Source organism: Taeniopygia guttata, chromosome 10, assembly GCF_048771995.1.
Source record: "Taeniopygia guttata chromosome 10, bTaeGut7.mat, whole genome shotgun sequence".
NCBI lineage: Eukaryota > Metazoa > Chordata > Aves > Passeriformes > Estrildidae > Taeniopygia > Taeniopygia guttata.
In genome coordinates this window covers 10,478,890-10,506,391 of record NC_133035.1, presented here as the reverse complement: position 1 = coordinate 10,506,391, position 27,502 = coordinate 10,478,890, and the positions used below count along the sequence as shown (strand labels likewise).

Here is a 27,502-nt window from a genome sequence, read left to right as displayed (position 1 = left end):
CGGGAGGTGCAGAAGGGCGGTCTCCGGGCTGGAAGCGGAGCTCGGTGTGTGTCCGCCGCCGCCGGCTCCTCCCCGGGCGGGAGGCGTCAGGCCGCGCCCGGCCCGGCTGTCTGGGGGAGCCGGGAACCCGGGAGCGGCTCCCCTGGGAATGCCAAGGGAATTCAGAACTCGGGTGTGTTCTTCTCCCCCCTGTTCCTTCAGGCTTTGTTTCAAGCTCAGGGAAGTATTGCAGTTAGTGACATTTAGTTTAAGCCTGCCTGGTCATTAGTAGAGACTTGGTTTCTTGGGAAGGAAACAGGTTTCTTTGAGAACTTAGCAACACAATCGAGGTATCGCTCTTGTTGAAATCCTGTAAATGTCACGGTTGGGTTTTCAGTGATAGGACACAGCTGATGGCCTCCTCAGAGCTGAGTGGGTGTAGCTCACCAATTCTACAGGTCGCTATATTTTTTCTTCCGTATTAAACTTGGCTTTGTGAGGTAATCAGTTTGCCTTATTCTTACGAGCTCTTATTAGTGTAGGTATGAAGAAACAGCACCAAGGACTTAAGAATTTGTATGATTTGTTACATACGTGCAATAAAACATTTCATCATCAGGAGGTAGTTCTAAAAGATGTATCTGACATGAATGATGTCATCTGTTAGAGCCTGATACTACTTCTAAGCTTCTGTTTCACCAGAATGTGTTAAAAAATGGTGATTTACAGCTATTTGTTTCCTAGTTTTCAGCTTTGGTGTCTCCAGGGATTCTAATAGTAGGGTTAAGGAACTAAATAACACAGGTTCCTGTAGCAAAATAGATAATGACTAATTATGTACTCAGTAAAGACTCACTGCTTTTCATTCTATACGTATATCTAAGGAAGTTTGTGAACAGTGTGTCTTGTTACAGTATGTCTCCCATTGTGGCTTTCTGATGGGATAATGATTTTAATTTTTTTTACTGCTTTTTATTTGCTTTCATGTAGAAAACGTGATCTTATTCTGTAAAATTTGCATTAGTCTAATCTGTAGTACTTTTTGCTTTAAAATCTTGGATTTTGGTGTGGTGGGGTTCCCCCCCCCCCCCCCCCCGTTGTATCTGCAGTTAGTACTGCAGTACACTTGTGAAATATTTATTCCTTGTTGCTTGAGCTCTTCAGTACTGGAGGTTCACACACGTATCCTTATCAAACCACTCTCTTTTCATCTGTCAAATAGTTCATGAAAACAGCGAGTTGTTATGTTATTTACAGTATAAAGTGTTGACTCTGAGTGATTGTCTTAACTAAGTGCAGTATTTCAACTTGAAGGTGTAGTTAAGCTCTGAAGCAGGAATCATCTTGTTTATTATGTTTGCAGCATATCAGGTCCTGTTGCTTCCTTATCCCCTAGTAAGGCTTCTAGTCAGATAAATAATTAATACCTGTTGAGTTTCTAAAATGATTAAACAATCTTGTTGCTTTTGTCCATTCATTATGCAGTAGCATCTTGATGTGAGACTCCTAGATGCTTTGGGTTTGAAGCTTTTGTGCTGTAAGAATTGAATGTAATAATTTGTTACCAGCATAAGTGTTTGGTAAGGTTGCATCAGTTTGGGAGCCATTTCATTTTTTTATTTGGGCTCCTTTCTGTTCCTGTACTGAATGATATCTGATAAATGAATATTAAAGCCTACAAATGTGTATTTAGCAGTGCTCATTCTCCCCTTCCGTTCCCTCAGAATGCTCTCTCAGGCACAGTATAGTAACTGTATGTGCTTATAGGAGTAACTACTGTGAAATTGGAGTATGAACAGCTAGGACTGTTGTGCTGTGTTAGTGTGGTATTTCAAGAGTAAAGGAAGATCACAAATGATGGTTAAACAGAATTTTGTGGCATTGGCTTAGTGAATCAGTATGAGATTTGTTGCAAGATCATTTGGACACCTAATTGATAAAAAAGATATTGATTTTGGTTTGCCTTTAAGGTTTCTGTTACCTAATTTCTGGTATGACTTGTTATAATATTCTCAGTGATATTTTGGCAGCTGACATAGATGAAAAGGGAGTAAACCTGCTTAAACACAATTATTTTTTGATAGGAATAGTTGTCATTTTTGTAGTGGGTGTGTAAGTTTACTTCTGTCTACACTAGAACAAAATTTTCCCATTAAAAATATATGGGTTTCAGCAGTTATTTTCCTACAAGAGAGAAAATTCAGCAGATGATGTTCTTTCTGTTTAAGCAGAATATGACAGAAAACTAAAGAAAAACAACTTCCCCTTTCAAAGGTACTGCTGTGCTTTGATTTTTCTCAGTCTTACAGTTTTGTCTTGCTCTGTGATTAAGACAGTTGGTTCCTTTAGTACAGTTGAGAAATCAGGTGAAGTTGCAAAATCAGTGACCTGTGTTTTGTTTTAGTATTGCTTAAAGACGGCCTGTTCTGTTTCCCTCTGCTATGTGTGACCACTCAACAGGTGGCTTGATACTATGATTGTCACAGAAGTGGCTCTAGATCAATGTTTTGTGCTCTTTTGTCCTGTCCAGTTTCCTTCAGTGTTTCTTCTTACCCATGGCAGATTTTTCAACTGAGGAAAACTGGAAACTCTCTGCTTACCTGTACATTGCTTTCTTTTGAATCTTGAAAGTGCAGAACAGTGTTGGATTTTGTGAGTTTTGTGTTGTCTTACTGTAGAATATGTTCTTTGGTGAATTTAAATGTTATTGATGCGATTCCATGAATATCTTAACAGTTTGAGCAAAAAATTATTTTTCATTTACTAGTTTGTGGAGATCAGGAAACTGATTTGCATAAATAGGTTGGATTAATCCTTTTAGTACACTGTCTACAAAGCACTCAGATAATACTACTTCATTTGGATACCATGAGTTTAGAAGTTTGTACTGTTAAATGCTGTAAAGTAGATTAGTGAAGAGGATCCTTTTGGTAGCTTTTTTTTGTCTTTGGACAAACTTTATGGGAGTATTAAATTCCGCCCCCCCCCCCTTTTTTTTTTTTCTTAGAATATTCTGGCTTTGAGTTTAAACATGCCAGCTTGTCATGTTGTGTCACTTGCTTGTTTCCTATATATAGGTAAAAATGTTAAATATTAAGCTTTGTTATGCTCTGAACATGCTACTTAATGCTGTGAAAGGGAAGAGAATTACGCACAATTCCCTTTCTATGAGTTGAGGGAAAAGAGAGTCACTTCATAGTGTATTTGCTTTAAGTGCTGTGTTGAAATGACTATGTTAAATGTAAATAGGGAAGATTAAATTTTGTGCTTCGTTAAATGGCTTGCTGCTGGTGTTTCCAGTTGGACTGCATATTTACCATTCCCGAGGTATCTGCCACTTAGGAGCAACTAATTATAGAAACAATGACTTCCATATTTGTAAAGTTTATCTTAAAATAGATGAACTGTGACTTGCCTTACTACTAACACGGCATTTGAATGATGAAATCCAGAATTCAGAAGTAGGATTGTTTTTCTTAAAAAAAAAAAACCAACTCAAAAGTTTGAGCTATGTTATTATTTTACTTTGGGATGAGACTTCTTGTATCCAGACTTTGAGACAGTAGAACAGCTGATTTTATCATAGCTCTCTGAGATGTGGCATCTGTGTCTATTTTCTCACCCTGTAAATGGTGAGATTGATATCTAAGCGCTCTCCTCTGAGAGCAGGATGACAGAGATCCTGTTTAATGAAAATGCTGAATGATATTAGGCTACAATGAACAAAAACTTTTCTAAGATTAAATGTACAGTGCTATAACTATAGGACAAAGTTTACCAGTCTGTTCCTGCTTGTGTCATCTTCTGTCTTTGCAGCTGTTGATGACTACAGTAGCTTTTATATACGAAACAAAGGAGCTCTTCAGTATATGTGCTGTCTTGAAAGACTTGTAATTGTTGGACTGAAATATGTAATGAGCTACTGCAAAACGTTTTGTAAATTGAAACTAGGGGTATCTACAAAAGAGGCTTCTGTCTAAATCTTGGTTTCTCTTGAAGGGGTGTGAATCCATTAATAGGCAGCTGATTGAAAAGCTGATGTTTCAACATTACTTAAATTTATATTTAGAATTGAGTTTGGTTATCCAAGGTTGATTTCAATAAAGCTTTGTTTGGTTTTGTGATGTGAAAGGTTGAACAAACATGAAAACATTTAAGGCAAAAATAAGTTTGGTCTTGCAGTATTTTCAGTGTTTGCTTTTAGATGGCGTGATCAAACCACGTAGTATTTTGTATTAAGGTCTGACCTTGCATTTACTGATGGCAATGGCAAAGCACTAATTTGTTTCAGAGGATGCAGACTAGAATAAATCTCAATACTGTGAGAGCACTTAAAGCATCAGCTTGTATCACAAGTGCTCTGTTGTAAGGGTTAGGGAAAGTGTAGCAGCCTTCTCCCAAATCTTTTTGTGTTCAGCAGATCTTTCTTGTCTGTGGTTACAAACCAGTGGCATGATCAGTCCTGTTTGTACTGTTCATGTGCACTTGGCACTCCACTTGTACTGTGTGGGTGAAATCTCTGAGGAATTGTGTTCACATATATTTGCATGCACTTTGTTTTATGCATTTTCTTGTTTGCTTCTGAAACAAAAAGGAGTTTGTCTTGTGTTCTGGAGTTGACTTCATTCGTTATTGGTTGCATTTTCCACTGAGTCTTAAACATGTCAGTATTTTAAAAACCAAACCCACCATCAAACTGCTGCTTTGGCATTGTTGTTTCTGTAGCCCACCAACGGAGCCTTTCCTGTTAGAATAAATTACAAGTTTCAGTAGGAGATACCTTCTATTTGTCCAGTGCAATGAGAAATTAGCATCACCTTTACTTGATACTAAATTGATCAATAGGGGTATTTTTTTTTGTTTCGGTTTTTCTCCTTACACTATGAAGGAAGAAGGCAATTTATCAAAAAGAGGAGGTACTTTGCTGGCTGTTTTCACCAACATTTCCTCCTAGCTGAGAAATCTATGGTCCTAAAAAGATCTACTAAGATAACTTTGGACAGATTACTTAGCGTTGCTTTTTTGTTTCCCTCACTTGTTCAGTGAAACCACTGGCCATCTGTGAAGTGTGCTGAGATGTCTGGAGAATCACCTGGAGAGTTAATTCTGTTGATGTTTTGGTTTGGTTAGTATTCTGACCTTAGTACATTTGTTTCCCCTATTTGCTTTAAGTTTGGTAAGATTACTGCCCTCATCTGAAGGCGGCCTGTGTAAACCCAAAAGTCTTAGAGCATTTTACCAGTCTTTCAAAAATACTTCAAGGAAGCAATATGTTGAAGTTAATTTAGTTTAGTCGGTAATACACTTGAGCTGCCTTTTGTTTTCTACCCCAAAGTGAAAATGGGGCCTTGTTGTCTAATGAAATGTTTAAGTTATGTGAGAATTGGATGTATTATGCTTGCAGAATGATTTCTAAACACCTGTACTGAGGTTTCTAAGTTTTCTATTGCTGTTTTGATGAGTTGGCATATATATGTGTGTGTGTGTTACAGAACAAAACGCAAAATCTGAAAACAGAAGTTTGCCCTAAATCTTTTGCCAAAACAAGTTTATTGAGAGGATTAAAAAAACCCAACTGCCATAAACCAACCAAACCTGTAGGTGCAGACTAAACTGTGCAAGAGAAGTGTTTAAGGTATAATGCATGTAAGAGGTATGTGAAATACAGTTTTGATTCCTTTAAATAGCAGACACTCCCCAAGTTCTGTAAGCAAAAAAAGGATTTAACTTTCAAATGTACCCATATGTGTTTATGATTACAAGATCTACTGTGTTTTATTTTATCATTACAGGTAGGCTAAACTTGTTTAGAGCTGTACAGAAAATTATAATTAAATATATCAGGTAATTGCTCTGTCATAGCAATAGTAATCATAACCTGTATAATGGACTGGACAACAGGAAAGGAAGAATTAAAGTAATCTTTCTAGTCTGGGCATCTCTGAATTGTTTGAACCTGACAAAACCAAGCAGAATAATGTGAATTATTTTCCTAAAATAATGAAATCGCATAAGAGTGAGTCTTGTGGAAGTTTTTAATAAATTTAAAACAAACAAACAAAAACCCTAACACACCTTTTTTTGTTTGACAGATTTAAATAAGTCAAATTTTATCCAATCCACCTTGGATGTACAAGTAAGGTAGGGATTATCTTTGAGAGTTGACCAGAAATATTTTGCTATGGCAACCTTGCAGATGGGAATCACTCGCTTCCTGCTTGGATCAGTTACAGCTCTGTTTCTAATATCTAATGTGAAAGAGTGTTCTCTCACAATCCTAATAATGAGTGATGATATAGTACAATATCAGAAAAATTATTGTCATGAGACCATTCTGCAAGAGACTTGTCAATGAAGAATGATTTTTGTATTTTCACATAAATCTCCCAAATAAGGCAAAGAGCAGACAGCCACATAGGCAGGATCTTTAAAACAGGAAAGCTGGTCCCAATATGAATGACAAATAGAATGTTTTTACTATTTTCTGAGCCAGTACTAGTTTATTTTTAGTGTCTTGGCTAAAGTTCACTTGGCATGTTGGTAGGATAGTGACCAGCAGGTTAGGAATAGTTTTTGACAGTTTTCAGTGTTTCCTTAGGAACACCACATTTGTAAAACACTCATCCTAGTTTTACTCCTGCGTGTTCCGTGGATGAAGCACCCTTGGTGCATTCCTTTGATATTCTGATTGCTCAGTTGGTTAGAGCAGGGTGCTGATGACACTGAGGTTGTGGGTTCAATGGCCATATGGACCACTTGTTAAAGAGCTTGGCTCAATGACCCTTGTGGGTCTCTTCCTATTCAGAATAATCTCTGATCTAGTTTTATAGGCCAGCCCATCAGTGAATCTATTCTTAAGCAAGTATTTTTGCCTCAGTCTTGAAATAGCGTAGAAAAAACCATCTTAGCTTTCAGGGAGGGATTTCAGTGTTGGCATTTCTGGTACTTATTATGTGTTCACTGTGCATAAACAGTTTTAAAATAAAAATTATGAAAAGTTTTTCTCTTGTGTTGAGGAGAATGTCTTACAGCTTTGCAGAGGGGTAGGCGAGTCACGAGGCAGCTGAGGGATGTGCCCGAGGCCAGAGAGGAAGCTCTGGGTAGAGCTGGGTTTGATTTGTGTTGCACAAGTTCGATGCTGCTGCTGCAGCTGCCCCACAGCTTTTCCTCCGAACGGAACTTCAGGAACTGGAAGAGTTACTGTAGAAGAAAAGAATGTTCACCCTCATGATAAAGAAATGCATTTAATTGATATGAAGGTAATTGTTCTGCTGTAATGCAGACCTTGTTGTACAGCAGGAGAGATACTTCTGTGTCTGTGCTTATAGAGTCAGGCTGTCCTGCATTGGAACAGAGCTTAAAAATTGTTTGGTTCCAAACCCCTGCCATGGGGAGGGACACCTTCCGTGACCTGAGATCGCTCAAAGTCCCATCCAAGCTGGCCTTGAACAGTTCTAGGGATGGGACATCCTTTCATATATTATATTCCATATATATATATATATTTCCATATTATAGCCATAAGCACTTTCAGAACAGCCCCTAAAAAATACTTTCCTGCCAAGAACACTGTGTCTTGTGAGTTTGAAAGACATACTTTTTTCATTGGGATAACTGTATTTTCAAAAAAAACTTTTGAACTTGCCCTTCCCACCTCTTCCACTCCCATGCTGCTAAAACAACATGGGATCTTATTTAAGTAGAAGTTTTGGGGACTTGAGATTCAGATATTGGGTGGGAAGGCTGTCTCAGGATGGACTGTGGATGTGACAGAGAGCAAAGCCATGGAGTGAGAAGTGTGTAGTAGATGTGGGACTACTTCCAGAGCTCCCATTTAACTGTTTCAGCTCATGTGGATGTTCTGGAGGTATTAATGAGGTTAGAAGACTGTCCTCAGTAAACATTTAGGATTTCATTTTTCTGCTATAAGAGCATGTACTTTTACAGGTTATATGTTACCTTTGAGATTATTTTGTAGGCATATGGAAGGAAAAATGTCTGGAGTCCTTGTCCGCTTTAGAATAAATCTTCTTAGTATTTGATACTCCATGAGATAGTAATCAGAGACACGTGTAATTAGGCTGAAATATTTGTACAAAATAAAGATTATTTTAATCTGAATGCAAGATATAGTGGAATATAGAATTTAAAGGTTCTTTGGTTCTGCAGTTGTCTTATTGAATACAGCATTTTTTGTTGTTTGAGTGTAAGATGCAGCTATGTTGTACAAAACCAAAGATGTGAGCAAAACTGTCTTAAACTAAGCATACCTTCAGGATTGAGGGAGATACTTTTCTTTGAAAGCACAGTTTAAACTTATTTCTAAGCCTTCTTCATGGTGACATTTAATCATAATCTTAACACTTTAAAATATGTTCAAGTTGAGCAGATAGAATGTGTGGGGAGGGTTCTTCTGTGGTGCATCATCTCTTAGCAGTTAAACTATGGTTTAGTGCTGAAAAGACTTATTTATAATTGCCTAGAAACATGGTCAGTTTTGTAGAGCAGGCCAGGCATTATTACATCTTCCATATGTTGGTTTCACTTCTGAAAGCCTACACAACTGTGCTCCACATACAGTGCTAATTTGGTTTCGTTCTGTGCTCCGACTTATATAGCCTCTGCAAGATCTGGGCTTCAGTCCCTTTTAAATTAATTAGTGTTTGCATTGCAGTTGTAAAGGTTAAAACAAATGCTAAGTGTTGGTGATCTGTATTATACCCTGCACTGATTGGAAGGATGCAATAAGCACTTGCCAACTGTTTTCCACTCTCTTGGTTTACTGCAGAAATCCTGTAGCCTTGTCATCCATTTGCCTGCTGTTCATGGTACTTTGCGTACAACTTCATGAATCTAAATTTTCCCAAGCAATTTATGATTGTAATTAATGAAGACATTCTTTCTTTTCTCTTAAGAATGTCAAGCTGTCAGCTGAAGTAGAACCATTTATTCCTCAGAAGAAGGGTCCAGAAACACTAATGATCCCAATGGCGCTTCCTAACGACAGTGGAGGAATTAATGGCATGGAACCAGCTCCAATCCCTAGCTACCTGATCACTTGCTATCCATTTGTACAGGAAAATCAATCCAACAGGTAATAAGTGGTTATGATTTTCATGGAAGATTATCTGTTTTTAAATGGGTTTAAACTTGTAGGCTTGAGAGCGAGTCAGTGATTGTGGGCTGTATATTAAGGTTTTTGTTCATATTCAACCCTTCATGTATGAGGAGGAAGTTTCTCTGTCTTTTACCTATTTTCTTCCCTTTGCTTTTCTCCTATCATATTCTTTGTTACCTTTTTTTTTTTCCTGGATATGAAGGTCTGGTACAAATCCTTCCCAAAGTCACCTGCTGTGCTCTTGGATCATTTAGGGCAGTCAGGGTTTTTTTTGTCTGAATCTCTGAATGAAGCAAAGCTTTGGGTGTCCAGCTTGGGTCCTGCCATGGTGAAACACAACATGGTGCCATGTAGCTGATTCAGTATTCCATGTAGCTGTACCCAATTTTCTAGTGAAGAATATGTTGAGTTTAGGAACTTCTTATAACGGAGCTGTTATTTTTGAAGGGGTGATCAAGACATGAGTTTTCTTTGAGAGATGGAAGACTTACTGAGCAGTTTTCTTTCCTTTTGTGTTTTTTTTTTAATAGACAGTTTCCACTATATAACAATGACATCAGATGGCAACAGCCCAGCCCAAATCCTGCAGGACCATACCTTGCTTATCCTATAATATCTGCACAGCCACCTGTTTCTACAGAATATACTTACTATCAGCTGATGCCAGCACCATGTGCTCAGGTCATGGGTTTCTATCATCCTTTCCCTACGCCCTATCCTGCACCCTTTCAAACAGCAAATGCTGTAAGTACAGTTACTACAGAATGCACTGAGCGTCCCAGCCCGTCAGGCCAGGTCTTCCCATTGTCCACTCAGCGGAGCAGAAGCAGTAACAGAGGACCAGTCATTCAAAAAGTAAGTCTGCTTTTAAATAGGGTAAGTAGAATTGTATAAAGAAAATGTCTTTACACAGGAAACACATATCTCATGTTTTATCAACTTTTTTTGTGTGTGGGGCAATCTTTGAAAGCAGCAGCAGCAGCTACAGATGCACATAAAAAGTAAACGTCCTCCGGTGAAAAATGTCGCCACTCAGAAGGAGACCAGTTCATCAGGTCCTGAGAACAGATCAAAGATTGTTTTGTTGGTTGATGCATCACAGCAAACAGGTAATTTGTTTAAGTTCTGGGTGTATGAAATAACTAGAACTACACGTCAGTTGTCATCTTTTCTAAAAGAGGGTGGACCTGATTTAGATGTAGCTTTTAAGAGAAGTCTTTGTAGCTCAAAAGGATAATGAAGAAAAGGTGCTGATGGTTGCAGATACCTTCTCTGTATGTCACCTTATAATGTTGCAGTGACATGATACTCTTGCAGAGTACCAACTCTTGAAGGAGTTTGTTATCAATAACAGTTAGACCTGGACATAATTTAAATTCAATGCTGGTTTAGTGCAAAGACTGTCTTTTTTGTATTTGTTTTTATGATGTGTAACTTTTTCATGTCTCTTATCAATTCCTGCACAAGTAATTTTATTTTTATTGTTTCTTGAAGACTTTCCTTCAGATATAGCCAATAAGTCACTTTCTGAGAGCACCTCCACGATGCTTTGGAAGTCAAAAGGCAGGCGCAGGAGAACCTCTCACCCTGCTGCAGAGTCCTCCAGTGAACAGGGTGCAAGTGAGGCAGACATTGACAGTGACAGTGGCTATTGTAGTCCTAAGCATGGCAATAACCAGGCTGCAGCTATGGCTTCAAGAAATACAGATTCATGTGCAATGAATGTATGTAAACATAACTGAGTGACTTTATTTGTAGCCTACAGACTAATGAAAATTACTAAATTGTTTTTTTTTTCCTTTTCAGGTTGTAGAACCGTCAATAAATACAAGTAAGCATTGCCTTGTCTGGTAAGCTGTTTAAATAATGTGGCAGGGTTGCATTTGTGTTTTGGCTTTACATACCTCTTCATCTAATTCAGCATGCTGCTCTAACTGATCAGATACTTCTGAGGCTCTATCTTTACTGTGATTTCCAGCCATCTCCACTAAGACACCTGTTACTTGCTGAATGAACAACTATATAGCTATCACTAAGGATTTAACAGCTGTCTATCTCTAATAGGTTAAAAAAAAACTCCAGTGGAAGCATTTAGAAAAAGCTGTGCTCCTGTTTAGTTTGTCCTCAGTCTTCCTTACCCTTTTGGGCTGTAGTTCATACCTAGGTAGTAACAGTCAGGGAGTTCTCATGCTTTATTTCAGAAGCACTGATACTTTTTAGAAGCTTTACATGTACCATGGACAAATAGTTTGTTTTGTGTGGTAGTAGTAGGTAATGCCACAGACTACTATTTATGACTGAACAGAAATTGGGAGGGATGTGAACGTGAGATTTCCTTTCTCACTGCTTTGTGGTGATCAATTTTTGGCAGCTCGAATGTTCCATAAAGGTAACTGCCAATATCTGAGAATAGCTATGAAAGTAAGTGTTGTCACAGGAGAATTGGGCTTTCTCCAGGAGCTTTATTTGTATCGCAATTGTGTTCCTGGCTCTGCTGCATATGAATCATTATGATATGTTCTGGATGCTAATTCTATTTTTCATAGATGGTAATTCTCTTTCAGCTGGTATAGGTTGGACTAATGTAAATTCCCAGGCAACTCAAAAAAAACCTTGGATTGAAAAAACTCTGACCTTTTCTAGAGGTGGAAGACAAGCTGAGCAAAGAAATAATCCACAGGTATGCTGCCAATGGTTCTCAATTTAAGTATTTGGGCCTTCTTATAATATGGGAAAATAAGGAATTTGGGGGGAATTATAAAATTAACATACAAAAACTATTTAATTAAAACAGTATAGAAAGTGAACCTTAAAGTCTAGTTGCACATTTGCTCATTTGCACATTTCTAACTGGTATGTTTTGTGAGCTAGCTCTATATCATATATATATAATTTAATGTCCTTGACTGTTCTTTGCCTACAGCCTGTGCTTTATCTGTATCTACCTAGGAAGAACATTACATATATAACGTAACCTGTGAAATGACAATAGTGTGGGTGTAGAAAAGTTAGTTCAGTTTTTGACCCATTCACACTTCAGAAGAAAAAAATTCTCAAACTTTCTAAAGAAAGATTCGGATGTGGTGAACTAGAATCCTTTGTTCTCACTTCTGTTGTCTTCAAAACTTTCTTTTTAAAATTTACATTGGAAAACCATTTTTTAAAGATTTTTATTATGTCTTAATGCCTTAAAATTATTTTATGCTAAAGCTTGAATATCCTGTGAGACTTCTTTCAGTTGGGACAGGATTTCTGTTATTATTGTGGGGAGAAAGGAGAAGGTGGCCTTCCTAATTTTGAGAGATTTTTTTGGGGCAGATGATCCAGAGGGGTACAAAGAAACCTGAAACATTTGCCTTTGTTTAAACATATGTTTTGCTTCAACTCTGTTATTGCACACAAGAAATCTGAGCTCCATGTGGGAGCCTTGGATAAACGTGCCTGTTGTGCAAACATATGTGAGCCAGCTTGGCCTGTTTAGGATTTTAGATGGAATTGTTAAATTGTTTTGAATCTTCCTGTTTGGTAACTGTGGGTTTATTATAGAAAGAAGCTTGTGGATCCGTGTATCTGGCAGTGTAGCAGTTCTGAATCTTTTTATAACCTGCTGTCAAATCAGAGGCTTTAGAAGACACTATTGTTAGTTTATGGCATTGGGAGAGCAGGAAGAACTAGACTTTCTTTCATCCAGTCACAGTTTAGACTCTAAATCTGACAGTTATTTTAGATACTTGAAAACAAAGCTGGCAGAAAAAGTTTTAAATTAGGTTGCCTCAGCCAAATTCACTGTACCTCAAGGCAGAATTGTCCTAGAAATTATTTTCTGTTGAAACTAAATTGGTATGAGATGTGTAGGAAATTTTCTTGAGAAATAGGTAAGTATAAATGTGAAATTCAAGTCATACACTGGTTTTTGCCAAACACGTGCGCATGGATTTCCACCAACCTGTCACATAATAAACAGAAGAACCCTTATACCACTATGCTGCTGTCTCTGGTCTTTAGAGAATTGTGTGCATGGGCATTGTCACAAAAAATGTGTTGAAAAGGCAGTACCTGCATGCAGAATTATTATGTAGTGGGAGAAAGTTCTTTGGAGTGATCATGGTTACAGACAGTTCCTCAGGGTTCATGGCTGTTAGTCACCAGCAGCTCCTGAATTTCTTCATATTTGGCCAAAAGAAACCTTTTAAAGTTACAAACGTAAAGATTTATTATCTTGAGGGGGAGGAATAATCTGGTACTGTCTACAGAATTTTTGTGCAGGCTTTAAAGAAAAAGACAACCCAAAAAACCCACCAGAAAGCCCCCACAAAAAAAAAAATCACAACACCAAAGCACAATTTACTCTCTAAAAATGGTACCTAGTTGGTAGTTAGCAGAGATGATAAAGCTTTATGTGCATGCACATACATAGCTTGAAAAATTGAAATTACAAAATGCCAGTCACATTTGTGTTTCTCAGTCTGGTTTCAGATGCAGAGACCACAGTACATCTTCAGAAAGAATGCAGAGTTTGCAAAAACGACATGAAAAACCTTTAGCTATGAGCCAGGCGAGCAGAACAGAACAGAGTCCTGAACCTCTGTATTTTGAGGTACTGTTGTATGAAAGCTCTTTCCTTGCATCGTGTACAGAAAGAGACTTGTATTTGGGTGTTGTGGAAAGTGCAGCAATTTAGAACACTGTGGCTGACAAATTAAATAAGCAGCCTTCAAGTAACTTTTTCTGTTCACTTATGACTAGAAAGTGGTATGTTTGCTGGTTTATCCCCTCTAATTGTAATAGGATTTATTTTGGTGTAAAAAAGAATTTTTTTCTTTTAAAAGTACTATTTGGATACATAAATGCTTTCTTAATTTTTCATTATTTTCTGTTAGTGTCACAAGAGTCCTTTTAGCTTATGTGGGATATAGGAAATCATTCTGGTTTTTTACCTTGAACAGTTTCAGTCAATGCTTCTCATGTGACTTTGGTTCCATCCTTTTATTCTTAATTTCTGTATTGTTTAGGATGAAGATGAGTTTCCAGAGCTAAATAGTGACAATGGCAGCAGCAAAAGTAGTAGCATCCAGCAGAAGATTTCACCCAAAGTAGTAAGTAATTATTTCCTTTTGCAAACTATTGTCTTTTGAGACTATTCAGTTTGTGTAATTTTTTTATGAATCTCTGCTACAAGACTTACATTGCAGTAATTGTGATTATCTTGGGGTATTTCTGTTACTGGCCTTGGATGCTAAAGATGCCAATTAAAAGAAGTGGTGCAGGGAACCCATCTTAAAAAAACCCAAAACTTCAGGATTTTCTTTTGTAATGAGATCGTAAGATACATGTTGCAGACTGTCCCAGGTTGGGACTGCTCCATCATGATGCTTTCAAGGCATCTCTTAAAACTGTTAAATCTGCAAATATGTAGTAATGGTACCAGTTTTTCAAAATAATTATGGTTTGTGTAGTTTCACAAACTAATTTCAAACTGCATCTGTTTTAAGGCTGTGGGAGCAGTTGTTGGAAAGGTACTTCTTTTAGTATGTGATCTACTTAAATATATTGTTGCAGAACTATGCCTATACACTGCTTAATCTATTTGGCTGCTTTCCAGGAAAGTCAAGTCCTATATGAAATCTTGGAGGGGGAAATTCTTTATTTAGTAATCAGATTGGAAAACCTTCTGAAGACATCATTGGAGCTAAATAGAATAGCTTCCCCATACAAAAATTGAATATAAAGAAGTTTTATTAACTTGTGTCATCTAGCTGTAGTTAATTAGGATGTCATACTGGTAATCAAAACCTTGGGTGATTTGATTTCTGAAATGCCCCATATTTGGTGGTCTGTAGAGAAAGGTCTTTTAATTGTTTGGGGTTTTTTTTTTTTTTTTTTGTGTTTTGTTTAAAATTCTAGTTGGATGACTTACCAGAGAATTCTCCAATCAATATTGTCCAAACTCCAATTCCCATTACAACCTCTGTACCAAAGCGTGCAAAAAGTCAGAAGAAGAAGGCCTTGGCTGCAGCACTTGCAACAGCTCAAGAGTATTCAGAGATAAGCATGGAACAGAAAAAACTTCAAGTGAGTAGTACCCTGCCCACCCCCAGCACTTGGTCAAGAGGAGGATTAGTTACCTGTTCCTCCTCTTGCTCTCTAATAGCAGTAATCCTTTGTAAAGAGTATTGCAGGCACCATTTCTTTGTATTTATTGTATGTGATGTTCCTGTTGTAGGAGGCTTTATCAAAAGCAGCTGGAAAGAAGAGCAAGACCCCTGTTCAGTTAGATTTGGGTGACATGTTAGCAGCTCTTGAAAAGCAGCAGCAAGCAATGAAAGCTCGTCAGATCACCAACACCAGGCCTCTCTCATACACAGGTATTTCTGATGTGCCTGACAATGCCTAAATACATTTTGTGCCAACATGAATGTGATTGATCTGAGCATCTTAAATGTTTTTCTCTCTGTCAAGTTTTAGCTTTTGACTATATGTGTGATAAAAACCTGGAAATATTATTTTTAATATATTTCTCAATAAATTACCTGTGTTGTCATCCTCTGAGCTGCAGTACACAGTGGTGAAAATCCATCAAGAAGTGAGGCCAAATGTCTTTTAAAAAGACCTTCAATTCAAAACTCAGTTTATGTCCTGAGAGTAATTCAGTGATTAAATGGATATGTGAAAGGAACATCTCTACTAAAGATGTTATAAAATACTCTTTGAAAGAGGGGATACCTTTGACTGTGATATGGAGGGATATGTCACTAGGATATTCTTCCCATTTCTGCTCTTTATAGTTCAAGGTCTCCTGACCCAAGGCTTACTCAAATCAAATTTGTTTGTTAAACTGTCCATTGTTTCTACCTTATGCTTTTACTATCCACAATGTCCAGTGGCAACAGTTGTAACCTTACTACATCCTGTGTGGAGAAACTTTTCTTTCTGCTGTTTTTTTTGGGATGGAGGTCTGCATTGGGTACTTTTGTTCTCTAACTCAAAATTTTGTTAGGTTTCACAGCCTTCTTATTACAAAGACTGGGCAGTAATTCCTTTCTTTCCTCTTCTGATTCTTAGGTGTCTGTCAGGTCTCTGAAGAGTCCTAGTCTATTTAGTTATTTAATTCTGGAAGTATCTTTTCTGAGAATCCATATTTCTTTTTCTGTACCTTTGTGTAGTTCTGCTGTATCCTTTTAAAAATAAGATCAGGCATAGAGAGATTAGGTTATAGTTCCATCATTAATGTATACAATGGCTTAATTATGCTTTTTTACTATGTCTGTATGACACAACATTAAATTAGCTTTTTTAGTACTTGCTGCCAAATACAGAATTGACATTTTTGTAATTACTTATTATAACCCTGCCAATCTGATTCCTAAGCTCTTGTATGTAGCCTGGAGTCCATCATTATGCACATAGTTACCATTTTCTTTCTGGTGTGTTGGTTCCTTTACCTGCTTTGAATTTCAGCAGTGTTCAAACATCAATTCAAGTTGGCAAGGTTATATCAAACAAAGCTCTGCAAAGAACTGTTGGCATTTCCATTGGACACAGCACTTGTTTTATTCTTTCTGGCAAAAGATCCACTTAACTACATGCTGCACTCTCTCATCTGTTTTGTCCTGTCAACTATTCAAGTCTTTAACAACTGAAAATCAATGTTTGTATAAATATTTGCAATTTGCCTTGCCATAATCATCTAACTAATAAAGCTACATGTAGTCATTTGAGAGAGACCCCATACTATTTATTAAAATAATTCCTGGAATCCACAGTTTCCTAAAACTAAGTTGAAGAAAGCTTAAAACCATCTGGAAGCAACAATATCTGATGATGTAATTTTCCTGTCATTATGAACTGCTTTTTTTCCAAGGAAGGAAAATCTACTTAGAGAATTCATCAGTGGAAATTCTGAAAACAGTGCTGAAATAAAGCTGACATGTCTTTTGGTGAAACTAATATCTATCTTGTATTTAGTTGGCAGTGCTGCTCCCTTTCATACCAAAGAATCTGCCAGCAGAAAGTCCATAACAAAGGGACAGCCCTCTATGGGTTGCCTTAATCCTTTGGATTCAACTGCCCCAAAAGTGAAAAGAGGAAAAGAGAGAGAGATTGCAAAGCTGAAACGCCCTACAGCACTTAAAAAGGTAAACATGCCAACCTTGGAGTGTTTTGACCCACACTCATACTTGAAAAATAACATTTAAAAAACCCTGTTACTTTCTGAGTTGAGGATTGGTTGTCATGAATGCAGGGCAAGGGAATTAGGAGCTTCTGCTTCCAGTTCTGCTAAACTGATGCCCTCTCCTTTGGACCTAGACATGTAACATAACTTTTATATCGGAATAATCAGTTGAAGTTAATAAAAATGTATCTTGATACAGCTTGCCAAGGGTGTTTTCTTTTTTTAACTGCAGGCACTAGAACACATGGGAAAACTTCCATAGTTTTTTCATGTGGCTGATTCCGAGTCTGTAGTGCAATTTAAAATGCTAACCTCGATTTTTCTTACTCCTTTTTATAGAGATGGGTAAGGAACTTGAAGCAAACCCACAATTTTTGAGTAAGCTTAGAAATAATTAGTTGCTTGTATATATCTATATTCATGCAGTCATAAATTAGGTATGTGCAGAAGGAATCGAGTATATATATGGAGATCAGAAGGTAAGATATAAAAAAGTGAGCCCTAAAAATGCAGGTGTTTTTCTGACTTGCCTGTGATCTGAGTTAGAGGAATTCACCTGTTCAGAAAAGTTTTCTAAACTCTTTGTTGTCAAGGTTTTTATGTTGTTGCTATTAAAAATGATACTAATACCAGTATATCCATGGCTACTTGCCTTTGCACATTCTTTTATAGAAAGGGTTGTCTTTATTGAGGTGCTTCATAAAGATGACTAATATGCCTGCATAAGGTATTCTTTTACAGGCGTGGGGATGAGGAATGGGTAATAAGTGAATGTTATATATCAGAAAGGAAGCTGTGAAAGTACTTAAACTATTAAAAGTACTATTTATGTAGAAGTGTGTGAGTATTGAGTATACCATCTATAAAATGCTGCAGTGAAATACTCTTGTGATCAAAGAGGAAACAAATTATTTCCAGGGTTTCTATACTGGCATGAGCAGGAAGGTTCAAAACAGCTCACTTAACTTTGTGTTGTGCTCAGTGAAAGGGATGTTTTTCTTTACAGGTATATCTAATTTTCAGATGCTGACAGCTATTGGTTTTGTTTCTAGATTATTTTGAAAGAGAGAGAAGAGAAGAAAGGCCGTTTATCAGCTGACCACAGCCTTCTGGGTTCTGATGAACAGAAAGAGGCTCATTTAAACTTGACTGCTGACCAATCTCAGGAACTGGCCTCTCAGGAAGGTTGGTCTGTCTCTAGATGCCCATCACTCCCCCTCAGCTATACTAATCTGCTTATTTTCATATTTTATTTCTCTTCTTATGCCACACAATTTAAAGATGTTATCTTTTAGCTTTTTTGACTTCATGAAATAATAGCAATGGAAACCGTCTTCTAAAATGCCTTGTCTGTCCCTCAGTTGTGGAAGGCTCAGAACACTGTGAGTTCTCAGTACATTATCTCCATACAGCATTTTAATTATCTCAAGTAGATGTTCCTACCACATGTCAGAGTTATAGTATTTTTGATAAGCAAGAAAAGTGACTCTTGTCAACCATGCTCTGTTGATCACAGTACTTTTTAATGATGAACATACTGAAAGTTTTCCAGATACAGAAGCTGCAAACTGTAAATAGGGTTTTCCGGTTTGTTGAATGTGTCAGCTGCAATGTCTGGATTGTCAATTTGCAGCAGCAGCCCTGAGCAGCTGAGAAACTCCAGAGAATTTTCAATGTCTTCAACATGTTTGGGGCAGTGGGAATGGGGGAAGGAGGTGTCTGTCAGCATTCTGCATGTACTGCTTCATAATTTTTTCTTCTGAATGACCTGTCTGACTAGAGTGGGAAAATCCTAGACATTCTAGGAATAAGTTAGTTGAGTATTTTATATATATAAATAGTAAGGAATTATTGGAAGGAGTAATAACATTTAAACATATGTTTTCTTCTCTTTTATTAATTTCCCAAAGTAAGCTAAAGATATTTTTCATGAATATTCAAATATTGCTCATTTATCCAGTCCATGCTGAGTGGTGGGTGTGTGTTCAGCTTGTTTTCTCCCCTTTCCCTCCCCCTCCAGAAGGGGAGGGAAGAATAATGCTTAGTGTTTTCAAAATGGAATTTGGACAAAGTAAGCGAGTGATAATGCAAGCTGTGTAGTTCTGTTTCTTTCACATAAAAAATGTATTTGTATTTGGTAATGTGTAAAAATTGCCTTTCAGAAACTGGTCTGAGTATGCCTAGTGATACTTCACTTTCTCCAGCAAGTCAGAATTCTCCATACTGCATGACCCCAGTGTCACAGGGTTCACCTGCTAGTTCTGGAATAGGCAGTCCAATGGCATCTTCTGCAATAACCAAAATTCACAGCAAGAGATTCAGAGAGTAAGAGTTTTGCTTTATTAATATAAATTCAAGGCTTGTACTTCAGTCACCCTTGTGTTTCAAGTGTGGGTAGATTTAGTCGACTTAAGAGCTTAATGAATATAAGCTTCCCTCTCAGAAATAGAAGGTTCTGCAAGTATTTTCTTTTTTTTCCCCTAAATGGATCGCTTGTATTTGCACACAAATGTATGTATATATGAACAAACACTCACTTGAGACTTTCTTTCATTGACACAGCAAATAAGCAAGGTGGGAGTATTCTCTGAAAAATATTTTTTGAAGGAAGGCTATGTATACTTTGGATGGGAAAGGAAGGAATACTTAGGAATGCTTAAAATACTGTAATAGTACTACTTAATGTGTTTGGGCTTTTTTATTAATGTATCTTTGTAATGTTCTAAATTAAGAAGAAAATTGCTTGAGGCACTTATTGCAGTATTTTTTTGTATTTTTAATATTTTTGATTGGCTTCTTGAAGTAAGGTATATTACTACAAATACAAATGGTTTATGGCTGTGTTTTTAACTTAGAGTTTGCAGTCTGATTTCCAAATCCTTTTAATGACTTTAGTAAAAGTTAACTGTTCTGAGGAAGTGAAATTATTTTCATTTGCAAAAAGGCTGGGTGAAACATTGGTTATGCTAATGTTTGTGAAGTAGCAATGCTGACACTTGTCAATGTTGTTTTCAATTGACAGATACTGTAACCAAGTTCTAAGTAAAGAAATAGATGAGTGCGTGACTCTGCTATTGCAAGAGCTCGTGAGCTTCCAGGAACGGATTTACCAGAAGGATCCCACGAGAGCTAAAGCAAGGAGAAGACTCGTTATGGGGTTACGTGAGGTGACGAAGCACATGAAACTAAACAAGATCAAGTGTGTAATCATATCCCCCAACTGTGAAAAAATTCAGTCAAAAGGTATAAATGATAAAAACAAGTGGTGCTTGGCTCTTTGCAGTTTTCTTGTGCTGATTAAATGTGTTAATTGGCAAGGTTAGAAGCATTTGTTATTATGCATGATGTAACATCCCAGACTCCAACTGGGTAATTGCCATTCCACATTTATTCTCTTTTTGCTCTGTTCTGGAAGAAACTCGTTCATGAGGGTGAAAAGCTTAACAAAAATAGATATTGTAGAATTGAAATTTACTCAGTGTGTTTCTTAATTCTGTGTTAAATACACTTTGTAGAGAATCCTGAGCTCTGGGTGCTTTTTAGGAAGATTCCTTAAGAGGAATGTGAAGTGTTAGTTAGCCAACCAAGGCATTTTGTCACAACCAGAAGTATACAGAGGCTTCCTGAGATAGGAGAATAGAAAATCTCTGCTTAAGAAAAGACCTGTGAAACTCTGGTTTGTGTGCAGGACTGATAGAGAACACAGACTATCACCTTCATCTGTACTCGTTCACTACCCTTGAAATGTATTGTGTTATCCTCTGGGACATAGGAGCTGCTGATGTGTGTATTGAAGTTTTACTGGCTAATTGCAGTTAAAGTGGATTAGAGAGTTGTATCATGCCATGTGATGACTTCAAGTGACTAGATATCTATTTAAAATTGCTTTCTTCAAGGTGGACTAGATGAGGCTCTATATAATGTAATAGCCATGGCACGGGAACAAGAAATTCCATTTGTCTTTGCTCTTGGCCGCAAGGCTCTTGGCCGCTGCGTGAACAAGCTGGTTCCTGTTAGTGTTGTGGGTATCTTCAACTACTCAGGTGCTGAGGTGAGTAATTCCAATCACATAAGTGGCTGGAGTAAACAATTATGTAGTAAAGAATTGATTTGGCACCTTTGATAGTAGCCCTGACCGCATCTATATTATGGTGTTTTTTCTTTGAAATTCAGTTTTGTGGTACTGAGAGAGTGTGCTAAAATACTTTGGTCACAACATCTCACTGTAGATTTTAAACAGACTTAAACTGTAATCTGAAGTTCTCTGGAAGGCTTAAGAATGTAAGAAAAAGAGTATCCTAAAATATGTCCATCTCCTCAAAGTTGCATAAACCAGGAGTGGTGTTTTTATTATTTAATAGAGAGAAGAACTAATTCTTATGTAAACTTGAGGTATTGGTGCTAATTGTGAGGCCCATATGTTGTATACCTTGGACTGAGAGGAGTAATGTAAAGTGAAAACTATTATTAAGAATTACTGCTGATAAAACTGCCTTTGTACTTAGGATCTGTTTAATAAGCTGGTATCCCTAACTGAAGAGGCCAGGAAAGCCTACAGGGACATGGTGGCTGCAATGGAACAGGAACAGGCAGAAGAAGCCTTGAAGAATGTTAAGAAGACCCCACATCACATGGGTCATTCTCGCAACCCTTCTGCAGCAAGTGCTATCTCATTCTGTAGTGTTATTTCTGAACCCATATCTGAGGTCAATGAGAAAGAATATGGTAAGTAGCTTAAAGCTTACTTTTATAAATAGAAGCTGGGGTTTTCCAAATGCTGTTTGTTGTGAAATGTAGCTAAAGATGCAATCCTTCTTCCTAGTTTACAGTATTCTACTATATCCAGGGGTAAGAAAAGATCAGTCTTCAGTTAATGTAATAATTTTTTTCTCTGAACTATATAGGAAATAATAATTTCTAATCCTCAGAAGTGTTATAGGTATCTAACATCAGTGGAGGTGGCTTTTCCAGCTTTATTGAACTGTTTTTAAAATGATAGCACAGAATTGATCATATGACTGAGGAAGAACTGATGACAGCAGGAATTAAAATATGAGGTCTCTGAGGATAGGACATTTTTAATGTAGCTTATGTCTTTAAACTTGATGACAGAGAGTGATTCTTCTGTGAGCAAAAGTGAGTTCATTTATCCAGTTGCTTATCCAGATGAAAAGGAATATAAAAATGGAGACTACTTGTTAGAAGTCAAAAGCCTTTTTTTTTTTTTTTTTTTTTTTTTTTTTTTTTTTTTTTTTTTGTCTGAGAGTGAATTAAAGAGAATGCTGTCTTTTTAGTGAATACTTTTGTGGTATCTTAAATTCATTTCAGGAGTTAAATATTTATAAGAAATCCTTAAATGAATGATCAAGATGGTGGCAGTTTTCTTCTTTTAATTTATACTTGAGAGTAACCTCTTTGACTACTCTTAGTGCTACATTTGTTGTTTACATAGGAAACTAAGTAGCACCAACTTTCAGCTTTGTAATGTCTGCTTTAGGGTACCATAAAAACCCAATGTTATTCACAGCTCTTTGTTGTCTCTCCTCTTCCTTTCTTCCTCTTTTTAGAGTAGAAATTTTTATAGAAAGCATAGAATAATATTATTAACTCATTTTGCTATTTAGGCTGTTATTGCATGCGCAGGAGAAATATTTTTATATAGAAGGAATTAATGTTTCCTACTTAAACTTATTTCAAAATTTGTAGAAACAAACTGGAGAAATATGGTGGAAACATCTGATGGATTAGAGACCTCTGAAAATGAGAGAGAATCTGTGTGCAAGGCTGCAGTACCAGAAAAAGCTGGTAATGGCCAAATGGAAAAAACCACTCTTAATAAACAACAACCTCTGGCTACAACTGGCACTACCTCAGCAACAAATCATGGAAAATCCACCCCAGGTGACAAAGATGAGGTGAAACCAGATGACAATCTGGAATGGGCCTCACAGCAGAGTACAGAAACAGGATCCCTGGATGGCAGCTGCCGAGATCTTTTGAATTCCTCCATGACCAGTACCACCAGTACTCTTGTGCCAGGAATGCTGGAAGAGGAGGAGGAAGAGGAAGATGATGATGATGAGGACTATGCCCATGAACCAATTTCTGTAGAAGTTCAGCTTAATAGCAGAATTGAATCTTGGGTTTCAGAGACCCAGAGAACTATGGAGACGCTGCAGCTTGGGAAGACCCTTAGTGGTGCTGAAGAAGACAATGCTGAACAAAGTGAAGAGGAAGAAATGGAGACCTCAGAGCAGGCTGATCCCATCACTGATGGGGAGGAATGGACAAACGATAAGCACGCAAGTAGCACTCAACATAAACCCACCATCTGCAGTTCTTTGAATAAAGAACACACTGATTCCATCTATATGCCGTAAAAATAAGCAGGAACTCAGGAACTTTGTAGAAACTATATTAAAACTAACTGTTGTAAAGGTTGCAGCCATTATTCCATATGCTTCATCTCAACATTTTGCACTGTTAAACATTTAATACTTGTATTTAATTCACAACAATATTTTTGTAGCTGTCTGTTACTTTTTTGATTTAAAAACTATCTTAGCTCTTAATCAGTATTGATTTCCCAGATTAGAAACTGTGTGGAAAAGTTGTCAGTAAGCATTCATTTGATGTTTTGTAAAAGGAAACATCTTTTAACTGACCAGTTTTAAGAAAAATTCTTTCAAGTTGTGACTCTTAAGCTTATTTTCAAACAGGTAACCTCCATTAACACTGACAAATTACCAACAATTCATGTTGGTGATATGGTGTTATACTAGGCCTGTCAGTGTATTTGGCCATGACTTTCTAATTCTATCTAGAAATAAAAGGAAAATTGTGATTGTGTTTTATGAAAAGCTAGAAAAAGCCATTTGCAATCTTAATGAGAATGAAGTAGTAGAAAAATTGTGTGTGATTCTTATGCTAAGATGGATGCAGCTTCTTAGTTGATCTTGGTGAATGCATCATTAAAAAGCTGCTGATAGTTAAAATGGTTACAATAAGCTATAATAACTTTGATTCCAGAAAAACTTTAAACCAGAGGGATGCAATTAATGTTTTGCAGGTTTTCTTTACAAGGTAGAAATACTGCATTAAAAAAAAAAAACAGGAAAGAAAACAAAAATTCCCCATTCTCTCTGCAGTTGCTGTCTGCCAAACCACACTAAGTGACTCATTAACCATAATCCCTATTCAGGGCTTTTAGTAAACTGATGACTTCCTCTCTCTTCTGTCACTTACCTCAGGAATGCTGTTTTGCAATTTGTATTCCGCATAACACTGCAAAAAGCAAGAATAATCCTTTAACAGCAAGTGTGAATGATGTGGTGGCTATCTCTGCATTCACCTGCATGCTGTGATCCTGGCCAGGATGTATCTTAAGAACTACTGCTGAAAGCATGACCTCTTTATTTCTTCCTGCAGTTGTAACAGCTTTAGGTACCTCTGGATAGAGAAGAAAGTAGTTATTCCAGGAAATGAGGAAGTGCCCTGTAGTTTGGGGAAGTATTTCAGTGGTGCAGAGGTAAAAGAAACAAAAATATGCCCTCCTTGAAACATACCTGTTGCTAGAGAATTGTTCCATGTTATCTTCTGAATACTGAAGTGAAATACATTAACTGGTGATGAATTTGTTTTGTCTGAGGATGGTGTGTGTGACCTTGCACATCAGGAGTCTGTTTTCTGTCTTTGGTATTGGCAAGGGATATACTGAAACTGCCAGCAGCAGGAGCCTCACCACAGGGATAGCCAAAGAGTAACTCGAGTGAATACTTTCATTGCAAACATGTTTCTTTTCATTTCACTTCATTTTTCTTGATCACTTGTATCAAAATGCATGAAAAGCCTCTGGGTAGGCTGAAAACCACAGGAAACTGAAATTAGCTGAGTTGGGTGTTCAGTCCACACTTAGGAACATGGGACCAATGTTTATAGCAGTAGTGATGCTGGTGTTTTAAGTTGCACTGGGAAAATAAGACTCCAGGTTTAGAAGTCACCTAGCCCTGGGTTTTTGGATGCTAATGAGAATAATAGAAACTGTGTATTATGTAAATAATGCTTTGATAGCTATAGGCATAGCAAATGTATGTAGATAAGCAGTGTAGAGAGCTGCTATGACAACTGGCTGTTCTGTCACGTTCTTAGTTCCTTAGTGTAATCTTCCTAGGTGTTAGAACAGGCGTTTCATAGGAAAACAAGGACTAAGGAATGATGCCTCTTGAATGTTAAACCTTTTACTGTCCTTATGGCAGATTTCTACTGTCTGTATGTTTTACGAGTTTTTGCTTTAGGACATGACAGGTGTTTGAACTGCTGACAGGCAAAACTTGCCCTTGGATGTGTAAGCACATCTCGGCACAAGTGAGATCAGTGCATACACTGAGGGCAAAACTTTGCCAGAACATCAAAAAACAAAGGTGTTTTTAGTTTCTCCTTTAGCTTTTTCAGTGCCAGTGATTCAAATGACTTTTGATCTTGAAGTATTAACATCAGAGGCACATCTTTTTATATGTCTTTCTGAACTTGGACTGTCATTTTAAAATTTTCTGACATTTATATCAAAGAAGTCTTGTAATATTCAGCCCACTATTTAACTGCAATTTTGCTACAAGTTTAATAGAGTTCTTGAAAGTGATACAGCACTTATAATTATCTCTCAATTTGCCAGCAAATAAGGAACTAGTTTCTTTTTAAAATGTGGCAGATCGCCCTTAGGGGGAGCAAACTGAAACTGAGTAAAGAAAACTGGGTTTAGTGCTTCCTTTTTGATAAGCTGGGAATAAGCAATAACTGTAAGAATGGAATTGCAATTGCTTTGGGAGTGATCCATTTGCATCGGAAATTAGGGAAGTTCCTTGCCACTTGAAGCACTTAAGGAGAATATCTCACTGTGGTAATTTTGGTTCTATTATCAGCAGAATTTAAGAAGAAAGCATACAGATGTTCTACAATACCATGATTTTTTTAAAAAGTAGTTGAATTTCTATTTCAGTGTAAAAGTGTGCAGTTTATACAGGTTGTTACTGTCCCCATGAAAAGATGTTTCTGTAGTTATAGGTGTATAGATATTTTTGTTGTGAAAATTATTATTCGGGAAACAAATCTACTTTTCTTAAGGCATTGTTTATAGAAATTATTTCACCACTTACTTTATCTGGTAAAATCAAAAATAATGTATCTGTGGTAGGGGTAGGGAATCTTTAAAACTGATAGAGGTGGCTATGTATACAACCTATTTATATAAATACTCTTAAGTATCTCTGTCAATAATAAAACATGGATTACAAATCTGTAAAAGGGAAAAATTCTGAAGAACTTCTGTCCTTAGATGGACCAAGCAGCAATGTCTGATTAAGGGCCAAGGCCCTGATCCTGCTCACACATACTTTGGAATGTTAGTGCCACTGGCTTAAATTGGTGGCCTGTTTATCTGCTTAAGTTGTGTGCAGACTGTTGTAGGATTGGAGCTAAACAGTGACAGAGACTATTGACCTGTGTTTTAAAAATTCATTATAGAAAATGTTCAGTAATGCACTTGTTGGTGTTCTTCTGGTAAAGCTAAGAGGTGTCTTTATGGGTGGGTGGGAGCTTACACAATGTGGTTCTGTCCAGTTCTTTAACACAAACTTAAATTTTAATAATGTTACTTTAAATATGTATGTAAAAAAGTATTATTGTTTGAAAAGCTGCTGTTGCTGAAACTGTCATTTAGTATTTCTTGTGAAGTTGTGCCAACTAATGAAACTGTTCAGTTGATTTCAGTGTCAGCCATTTAAAAATTAGATATGGCAGTTTGTTAACAGAACAAAACCCAGCAAAAACAAGCCATAGAAACCAGGAATGGAGGGTTCACCCTGCCACACACAAGGAAACACGAGAATGTCTAACCCAAAACTTCTCACCAATGAATGGTAATGCTGAAAGTAGAAACCCAGTTGGCACAGCCCACGTTCTAAATGTTCATAAGTAGTTCATATAATTTACTTTTTAAATAGATTCTAATAAGAAAAGCTGTTTAATGTCTTAAAATTTATGGTAATATTTAGGTTAAAGTAGTAGAAAAACCATTATAAAACACAATATGAAGGGGTTTGTTCCATTTCTTTTTTGCTGTATGAAGGATAACTGTTCAGTCTACCGTACTTTTTGGAGTAATAACAGCTTTTTTGCACTATGTAAATACTAGTGGGGATTCTTCCATAACTAATAAAAATGATTGTAGAAGTTTA

General features: G+C 37.0%; 1 protein-coding gene across 2 annotated transcripts in view; it reads left to right on the top strand.

Moving 5' to 3' along the window:
- SECISBP2L (SECIS binding protein 2 like) overlaps window positions 1-27,502 on the top strand; it is a 27,967-nt gene extending 465 nt beyond the window's left edge. Inside the window, exons 2-18 of one of the 2 annotated variants that reach the window (XM_012578155.5) lie at window positions 8,895-9,073; window positions 9,628-9,952; window positions 10,071-10,206; window positions 10,592-10,821; window positions 10,904-10,928; window positions 11,662-11,777; window positions 13,563-13,694; window positions 14,110-14,193; window positions 15,002-15,169; window positions 15,321-15,462; window positions 17,063-17,232; window positions 18,323-18,455; window positions 19,433-19,595; window positions 20,293-20,513; window positions 21,167-21,321; window positions 21,776-21,995; window positions 22,977-27,502. In XM_012578155.5, the coding sequence (XP_012433609.4) occupies window positions 8,895-9,073; window positions 9,628-9,952; window positions 10,071-10,206; window positions 10,592-10,821; window positions 10,904-10,928; window positions 11,662-11,777; window positions 13,563-13,694; window positions 14,110-14,193; window positions 15,002-15,169; window positions 15,321-15,462; window positions 17,063-17,232; window positions 18,323-18,455; window positions 19,433-19,595; window positions 20,293-20,513; window positions 21,167-21,321; window positions 21,776-21,995; window positions 22,977-23,650 (3,273 nt within the window). In that variant the 3' untranslated portion in view covers window positions 23,651-27,502. Of the gene's footprint in view, window positions 1-8,894; window positions 9,074-9,627; window positions 9,953-10,067; window positions 10,207-10,591; window positions 10,822-10,903; window positions 10,929-11,661; window positions 11,778-13,562; window positions 13,695-14,109; window positions 14,194-15,001; window positions 15,170-15,320; window positions 15,463-17,062; window positions 17,233-18,322; window positions 18,456-19,432; window positions 19,596-20,292; window positions 20,514-21,166; window positions 21,322-21,775; window positions 21,996-22,976 lie in introns of both variants that reach the window. The other variant, XM_002196668.7, reaches the window with a different exon arrangement.